At 46.1% G+C, this 8,801-nt stretch overlaps 1 protein-coding gene across 4 annotated transcripts in view; it reads left to right on the top strand.

The window, feature by feature from the left end:
- The first annotated feature begins 5,456 nt into the window (after window positions 1–5,456).
- Window positions 5,457–8,801, top strand: part of SRGAP3 (SLIT-ROBO Rho GTPase activating protein 3) — a 268,397-nt gene continuing 265,052 nt past the window's right edge. For all 4 annotated transcript variants that reach the window (XM_008573540.1, XM_008573541.1, XM_008573542.1 and 1 more), the window contains exon 1: window positions 5,457–6,212. In XM_008573540.1, the coding sequence (XP_008571762.1) occupies window positions 6,146–6,212 (67 nt within the window). In that variant the 5' untranslated portion in view covers window positions 5,457–6,145. The remainder of the gene's footprint in view (window positions 6,213–8,801) is intronic.

The following is an 8,801-nucleotide window of genomic DNA, read 5'->3' on the forward strand; positions in this document are numbered from 1 at the left end:
AGAGAAATTAGTACTTGGCCTGGAATATGTGTTGCAAATATTATCTCTCAGTTTGCCGTTTGTCTTTGACTTTGCTATGGTGGTTTTTGTCAGGGAGAATTTTGAAAATATTGTTATGTCATTGAATTTGTCAGGCTTTTCTGGCTTACGGGTCTCGTGACACAGAAAGGCCATCCTTACACTTGAGGCTATGAAATCATTCTCATGTCAAAGCTCCCAAGTAGCCACTCATTTCCTTATCAGTAAAATGAGGATTAAAAACAGCCTTACTTGACCCCCAGGGTTATTCTGAGAACAAAATAAGACAAATGATGGGAAAGGGCTTTGCAAACTATAAAGCAGTATGTACAGACAAGGCCTGTTGCCATCCCCGCTGTTAATTGTATCCGGCGCCCCCACTGATGAGCTGCATCCTGCTGTTGCTTTCGTTCTGCAGAGTGGAGACTGAAGGGCAGAGCTACTCTGATCTGGCCAAGGATGCCTTAGCTGGTAGCAACCTGGAGAATGTCACAAAACTCGTCATATTGGGAGAGGGGACAGTGTTCATATTTGAGCAGAAAAATAAAATTGCCTTAAACCAAAAACGATTCTCGTTGCTCTTCCTTCAAGTGGAGTCTTTTTCTTTTTTCCTACCAGGAAAAGAAACCAGTTCAGTGGGTTTTGTATTACTCATCTGTAATTTAATCCTCACCATTGGTCATTTGTGACATGTTTTCCTTATATTTTTAACCCCCAATTCTTTTTTTTTTAATGGAAAACTTTAGGTTGAACACTGTATTGAAGCAAATGTAATTATAGAAAATAAAAACAAATGTTAATTCTTGACAGCAATATCCTCTGGGGTGGAATCGTGTCCTGGTTAATGGTGAAGTCCTTGGGCTGTGATGCCAGTCAGACCCTGGCTGGAATGGGATTCAGTTACTAGCTGGTTGTGTGATCTTGGGCAAATGACTTCACTGCTGTTTCCCCAGCTTTAAGACAAAAATGATTATAGCGCCTGATGCATTGGGTTGCAGCAAAAAATCAGTGATAAAATCTACATAGAGTGCTTGGCCCTGTGTCTATACAGAGGGAAGGCTCAATAAATACTAGCTATTAGTATAATTCAGGAATATCTAAAAGAATTCAGGAAATGAGCCTGAGGGAAATGGAATATACCCTTCCAGGGGGTATTCTGATCCTTGGCGGGTAGCACAGCTCCCCTGACACATACCACATTCATTTGCGGAGAAATCTGGTTTCTGTTACTACCATGTGAAGAGTAAACATGAGAGATGGTAGTTGGTTCTCTACAGCGAGGAAGAAGTGGCCATGCAGAGGGGGTGTCACAGAGGGCAGCTGGGGGACTGGGTGAGCTGTGGGGGAGACTGCAGGGGAAAGGGTGAGGCTGTGTTGCCAGGGGACCTGCTAGATCTCTCCCACCTCTTCTTTGGGATAGAAGATTTCAGATGATGTGGGCTCATGGTGTGTGGTGATAGATTTGCAGGGGACACAGACCTTTCCCTCTTTCCCCATTTTTCTTCTTTTCTCTCTTCATATTCCCAACCTGGATATCTTGGTTAGGCCCTAAAAAAGAAATGACACCCATGGGGCTTTGGCTCTGTGCCAGGTACTTTAAATGCCCGGTCACACTGGGTCTTGTGCAATGAGTGAAATCGCCATTATTTGACAGAGGAGGAAACTGAGACTCAGAGGAGGTACAGAAGCTACCCAAGGCCCCCCACACAGCTGGCCCGTGGTGGAGCCAGAATGTAGCTCACCGTCTGTCTTACTCCAAAATCCAGCTTCTTCCAACGTTCAGCACATAGCTCTATCCCATACTCTGCTTCAGCTTCATTTGGCTCTTTGTGACATTTCTGTGGTTCAATGCCCTACACATGTTGTCCTAGAAATATTTGTGGATTTAAAATTTTAATAACGGCAAAAATAGCTGACACTTTACTGAGTTCCTGCCACCAGTGGGCACACAAGCAGGGTAAGTCCCTCAAGTTCTTACGAGCTCAGGGCTTGTAGCAGAGCCAGGAAGGAATCCAGATTGTCACATTCCAAGGTGCATGGTATTAACTCCCATTTTTCTTTGAGAATCTAGGTTTGAGGCGGAGATGCTAATCCCCGAGCATATCCTTCTTAGGTGACATGTGAGGCTTTTGTTGTTTTGAACTAGTCAGAAGGGCACAGCAGAGGGCCTGAGTGTGCCCATGGGAAGGGAGAGGCAGGGGGGTGACAGCACAAGCTGTGGGACAGTGGCATCTGTTTATGAACTCTGTGATCTCCTGTGTCCAAGCATGAAGCTAGAATAAGCCCCCTGATTCTGCACCTTGGCTTCTCCCTGTGCTTGCTCCAAGCAAGTCCTGTGCTTTGCCAGCTGGGGACCCTAGCTCACGTTCTGCTCCCTCTGTGGGAATACCCCACTCCACCTCACCCTCCTCACCATGCCTGTTTAGGACACCCATTGCAGCTGCCTCCTCCTCCAGGAAACCTCCATGGACTGGCATAGATAATCTATTCATTTCTGAGTCCAAGTTAAATCGTTTATTATACACTCAGAAAAGGGCAAATGGAAAATTATATTGATCTTGAGAAATTTGTGAAATTTTCTCTCAGGGGACACTGAGGGGACAATACTTATTAATGATAGTCTTCATATGTGAAATTCCAGCCATCAACCCTCTAGGGCTTGATTCCATTTTTACAGAATGAATCTTATTCTACTNTGTGGGCTCATGGTGTGTGGTGATAGATTTGCAGGGGACACAGACCTTTCCCTCTTTCCCCTTTTTTCTTCTTTTCTCTCTTCATACTCCCAACCTGGATATCTTGGTTAGGCCCTAAAAAAGAAATGACACCCATGGGGCTTTGGCTCTGTGCCAGGCACTTTAAATGCCCGGTCACACTGGGTCTTGTGCAATGAGTGAAATCGCCATTATTTGACAGAGGAGGAAACTGAGACTCAGAGGAGGTACAGAAGCTACCCAAGGCCCCACACACAGCTGGCCCGTGGTGGAGCCAGAATGTAGCTCACCGTCTGTCTTACTCCAAAATCCAGCTTCTTCCAACGTTCAGCACATAGCTCTATCCCATACTCTGCTTCAGCTTCATTTGGCTCTTTGTGACATTTCTGTGGTTCAATGCCCTACACATGTTGTCCTAGAAATATTTGTGGATTTAAAATTTTAATAACGGCAAAAATAGCTGACACTTTACTGAGTTCCTGCCACCAGTGGGCACACAAGCAGGGTAAGTCCCTCAAGTTCTTACGAGCTCAGGGCTTGTAGCAGAGCCAGGAAGGAATCCAGATTGTCACATTCCAAGGTGCATGGTATTAACTCCCATTTTTCTTTGAGAATCTAGGTTTGAGGCGGAGATGCTAATCCCCGAGCATATCCTTCTTAGGTGACATGTGAGGCTTTTGTTGTTTTGAACTAGTCAGAAGGGCACAGCAGAGGGCCTGAGTGTGCCCATGGGAAGGGAGAGGCAGGGGGGTGACAGCACAAGCTGTGGGACAGTGGCATCTGTTTATGAACTCTGTGATCTCCTGTGTCCAAGCATGAAGCTAGAATAAGCCCCTGATTCTGCACCTTGGCTTCTCCCTGTGCTTGCTCCAAGCAAGTCCTGTGCTTTGCCAGCTGGGGGCCCTAGCTCACGTTCTGCTCCCTCTGTGGGAATACCCCATTCCACCTCACCCTCCTCACCATGCCTGTTTAGGACACCCATTGCAGCTGCCTCCTCCTCCAGCTGTGGGACAGTGGCATCTGTTTATGAACTCTGTGATCTCCTGTGTCCAAGCATGAAGCTAGAATAAGCCCCCTGATTCTGCACCTTGGCTTCTCCCTGTGCTTGCTCCAAGCAAGTCCTGTGCTTTGCCAGCTGGGGACCCTAGCTCACGTTCTGCTCCCTCTGTGGGAATACCCCACTCCACCTCACCCTCCTCACCATGCCTGTTTAGGACACCCATTGCAGCTGCCTCCTCCTCCAGGAAACCTCCATGGACTGGCATAGATAATCTATTCATTTCTGAGTCCAAGTTAAATCGTTTATTATACACTCAGAAAAGGGCAAATGGAAAATTATATTGATCTTGAGAAATTTGTGAAATTTTCTCTCAGGGGACACTGAGGGGACAATACTTATTAATGATAGTCTTCATATGTGAAATTCCAGCCATCAACCCTCTAGGGCTTGATTCCATTTTTACAGAATGAATCTTATTCTACTCTAAGTACACATGAAATGGGTTTGATCTCCCTTGTAGCATGCAGGAGACTTCAGGCATTTCCACAGGCAGAATCTGGTGTAAGACAGCTTGGGTTCACATGTTGGTGACCTTAGGTAAGTCACTTCCCATATCTGAGCCTTTGCTCCCTCATCTGTGAAAGAGGGACCCTTATACCTACATTGTTAGGTTGTTGGGGGAATATAATGGGTAGTAATAATGGCCCCATTATAATAATTGCTACAATTTATTGAGTACTTACTATGTGCCAGGCACTGTGCTAAGCTTAGGTTTGCATTCTATTTGATCCTCCCAAGAACTCCCCTCATTCCTGAAGTCCTCTACTCCACAATATCTTTTCCCCATGGTATTTATTATCTTCTACCATATTATATAATTTACTCAGTATCTTTATTTTTCGTTGTCTTCTCCCAGGGCATCTTGTGACTCCAGGGGGCATCATTCACAATGCATTCTGCTATGGTGGTGCTTTTGCCAAAAATATTAGCATGAATGGTGGTGACTCCCTAGAGTTGTGTGATGTGGAGGCCCTGGAGCTCCAGAGGGTAGAGATTTTTTTTATTTGCCTATTTTGATCATTGCCATGTCCCTGTGTCCAGAATGGTGTTGGACCTATAGTAAGCTTTCAGTGAATATTTGTTCAAAAAGTCAATGAAAGAACCCCCAAAGAAAGACAATTTTACTGGCAGGGAAACTGAGGCTCAATGGGTTATTAATTTGCCCCAAACCCCATAGTCCACTGACCCAGCACCCTCTGTTTCCAGCCCTGCTTTCAATGGCTTTGCTAGGCTGCATGTCTGAAATGCCTTGCGTTGTTCTTGCCACCAAGAAATTGCTCAACAAATATATATGCCCCTCCCTACATGGGTCAAGCCCTGTGCTAGACTCTCCGGGCAGAGTGACAAACTGTTCATAGCCTTTGCTTTGAGAGATTGAGTTAAACTGCACAATACAAAGAAATGGGAGATCTTTAGCTTTTGGAAAAAAAATCCCTAACCCAACTGCTGATGGCTGGAATTTGCAGGAGCCTCTGAGGCCTTCCCAGCCCCATTCTTTTTCCTGTTGCCTTCCCTTTTGTGAGATTTTCTTCCCCTTTTCTGCTTGCAGTGAATTCTGCTCTCCTGTAGGCTACAATGTGTCAGTTGTTATAAAATCCGGGAGGCGGAGTCTAGTGACGAGGGCGGTAGGGGAGAGCTCAGCCAGCCCTGCAGGGCGAGCAGTCCAGCCCTGGGTTCACCGGAGCTTAAGCTTGCAGCAGGAAAACTTCCATCTCGCTCTCCTGGCTTTGATCCTCACTGGACATCAGACCAGAGGCACCGAAGGGAGGGAGGATGCGAGATGACTGGCCCTTTGGCAACCTGACCATCTCCTTAGCAGAGCCTTCAAAAGCAAGCCAGGGTTGGCTGCACGATCAAGGAGGCGCTGTGCCTATCGTGGATGTGTGTGTGTGAGTGAGTGAGTGAGCGAGTGTGTGTGAGTGCGAGTGTGTGTGAGTGTGGGAGCGTGTGTGCACATCACAGCTGGGTAAGTGTGTCTGGATGAGTGTGCGTGTGAATGCGTGAATGTGTTTGTGTGCATGTGTGTGTGCGACTGCTCTTGGTCATTATTTTTTTTTTTGGAAGAAAATCTGAAAATCTGGGGCAGGTTACCATGCTCCAAGGGTGATTCTTCCTTTGCATGAGGAGCTGACCAGAGCAAGCTCCTAGAGCCATTTCTCAGCAAGTAAAAGAGAATTTTCCTCCCAGAAAGAGAAGGATTTTCTCCACTGCTCTGCAGCCGAGTAAAAGAGATTAGCTCCTAAACCTGTGAAATCGACCAGAGCCTTGTGATTACCAGGGCTTGAGAGAGGACTCAGGAAGAAAAGGAGAAATAAATCAAAGAGCCTGTCAGTTCCTTTGGCCACGTCGGAAGATGTCATCTCAAACTAAGTTCAAGAAAGACAAAGAGATCATCGCTGAATATGAAGCCCAAATAAAAGGTGAGATAAGGGCTGGGAGAGTTTCCCTTCTCCTCCCCTTTCCTTTTTCTCTTGCTCTGGCTTTTTTCTTTCCTCCTTTTTCCTCCCTGCCATCATGAAATGTTGTTATGCATCAATAATCTTATTGTGAGTAGGAACAGTGTCAGCAGCACAAGTCCGGACTGGTTTCAGTTGCAGATAGTGCTGGGGTTGAGAGTGTGGATTACGGAATGGGCAGCAATCTCTGCATTGCAGGTGTGTGAGGAGGATTCTACGCTCGACTTTAGGAGTGTCGTGGATACTCCATCATCTTGGCGGTGACATGTCACTCTAAGGCCATTTTGATAGTCGCTGCCTCCTCCCCTTCCCTGCCTGGAAAAAGCCCCTTAATATTGATGTATATTTTTTGCGATCTGCCTTTTTTTCCTCCCTTTTGGTTTTTGTTCTTGGTGGTTATTTTGCCTCCGCCTCTTTCTCTGGGCTGAAATTCACATGGATGTGCACAGGGAGGCAGCATCCCTGGGCGGCACTTCTTTGTCGGTGTCTCTCGGCTGGCCTGGGTTGCCATGGATTAACTGTTATAGGGCATATTGATCCAGACTAATGGAGGCATTTAAGCATAAACAGGGAGCTTGGTGCAGAAAATGTATTATCTCACAGTGTGCAGCCCTGTCGCTCTGTGCGCACGAGTTTAGGGTCATGGGCTTTCATTCAAAGCCAGCACCTCGGCGTACAGTTTAGGCTGGTAGGCGCTGCCTGGGTTCCGTGGTTCTAGTCCTTCCTGCCAGGAGAGTGAGATGACTTCTGGCTGCTGGTTCCACCTTCTTTCAGAAGCTGCTCCCTAAATCCACACTAGCCAGGCGAAATAGGAGAAGAGACACAACTGCATAGGTAAATGCAGCCAGGCAGACTCTTCTCCCATACCCACATGTCCAAGGCTCAGCTTTGGCAAAGGAAACCTAAAAGCTCCATGTGCTATGCTCACCCTTTCTCCAAGGATGCACCCTAAGGGAAGCTTGGGCCTCCTTGCGTCCGTTTTCTTTCTGCTCATGGTTCTCCTTGCTGCGACACAGGGTGTGTTGTGGTCTCTCATAGGAAGACTGAAGACAACCTACATCTTCAGTGGATATTGAGGCCTGTCTCTGAGCTTACGTATGACTGTTGAGCTAGTTGGTTATTTGGAGCTCAAGTGACCTGAGGTTGCCACACTTGCTTCTAGGTGCTGCTGCAGCTGAAGACTCAGTGACCCGGGAAGTGGGGTGGCGTCCCTAGGAGTGGCGCGAAGGCCGGGCATCACAGCTGCCGCAAACGCTTCAGATGCTTGGGAAACTTGGGAGGGGAGCAGCCATGGGGGGAGGGCTTTGTTTTTTATCCAGTCTCACCAACAGTCTTTTCCTTTTAGCTCTGGTCAAACCCGGCGTGCTAGTCTCCTCTGAGTAGATCCCAGGGCAAAAGGAGCAGAAAACCCGCCTCTACCCCGGTCTCCTCCTCTTTAGTTTTCAGTTCAGTGTAGAAAACGGTGAAGTATGAAGTCTTTTCCTTTTAGCTCTGGTCAAACCCGGCGTGCTAGTCTCCTCTGAGTAGATCCCAGGGCAAAAGGAGCAGAAAACCTGCCTCTACCCCGGTCTCCTCCTCTTTAGTTTTCAGTTCAGTGTAGAAAACGGTGAAGTATGATGTTACAGCCTTGCTGAAAATTTAGAAACAAGCCCTTTATTGGTCAAAGATTTGAATTCACCCAACTGCTCAATACAAAAGCCTAGTTTCAATCTTTGAATATACACTTTTTAGGAAGTTTGTGATGTATAAGACTAATTTCACCACCTTGAAAAATGCCATAATAGAGAAAGGGATGTTGAGTTTTGGACAGTTTGGGTTTTCATAAGCATTGTATTGGTAGGAAATGTGTTTATCTTGTTTTTGAAGGATTGCTGCTGCTGAGTCAGTGAACTTTGCTTGAGGACCAATTAAGCATTAATTGCTCTGGCTGATTCTTTTTTTATTTTTACCTTTTATCTTTATTTTAACAACTAATGAGCAAGTACCAGGTAATAAATTTCATCAGGAAATTTGTCCAAATAATCTTGTCTCTTCCAGACTTTAAATTTCTCTGCATTCTGGTTAAAGGAGTTTAATTTTATTCCTATAGAGTTAACACCCACAAAAATTAGGTTAGAAAAATGCTGTACCCAAGACCCTCTGAAATCTTTTCTTTCATAATTCTATTTGTTAATCATCATCATAATTTCTGATGTGTGTATAGGGCTCTACAGTTTCTATGGCTCACTTCCAGACATTGCTGCTCTTGGCCCACCTAATGTACAGAAGGGGTAGGATGAGCTCAGTTTCAGAGATGAGGAAACTGAGGCCCATTCATGTTAAATGACTTGCCCAAGGTCACAGGCCTGTTTGCTCCCAGGCCTGGTTCCTGATACATTGTTTGCCTGAAGCTGCCTCTGGAAGGATTGATGTTACTAGCAGATGGCAGTTTTGTAGTGGGGGCTGACTGCCTCTTGATCGCGTCCCATTGTTTACCTTCTTACTTTCATCCCGGCGCCTTTGTCACTTGCCTCTGAAGAACATTTTACCAATCACCCAAAACAATGCCTGATG

The sequence above is a fragment of the Galeopterus variegatus genome, unplaced genomic scaffold, assembly GCF_000696425.1.
Source record: "Galeopterus variegatus unplaced genomic scaffold, G_variegatus-3.0.2 Scaffold931, whole genome shotgun sequence".
NCBI lineage: Eukaryota > Metazoa > Chordata > Mammalia > Dermoptera > Cynocephalidae > Galeopterus > Galeopterus variegatus.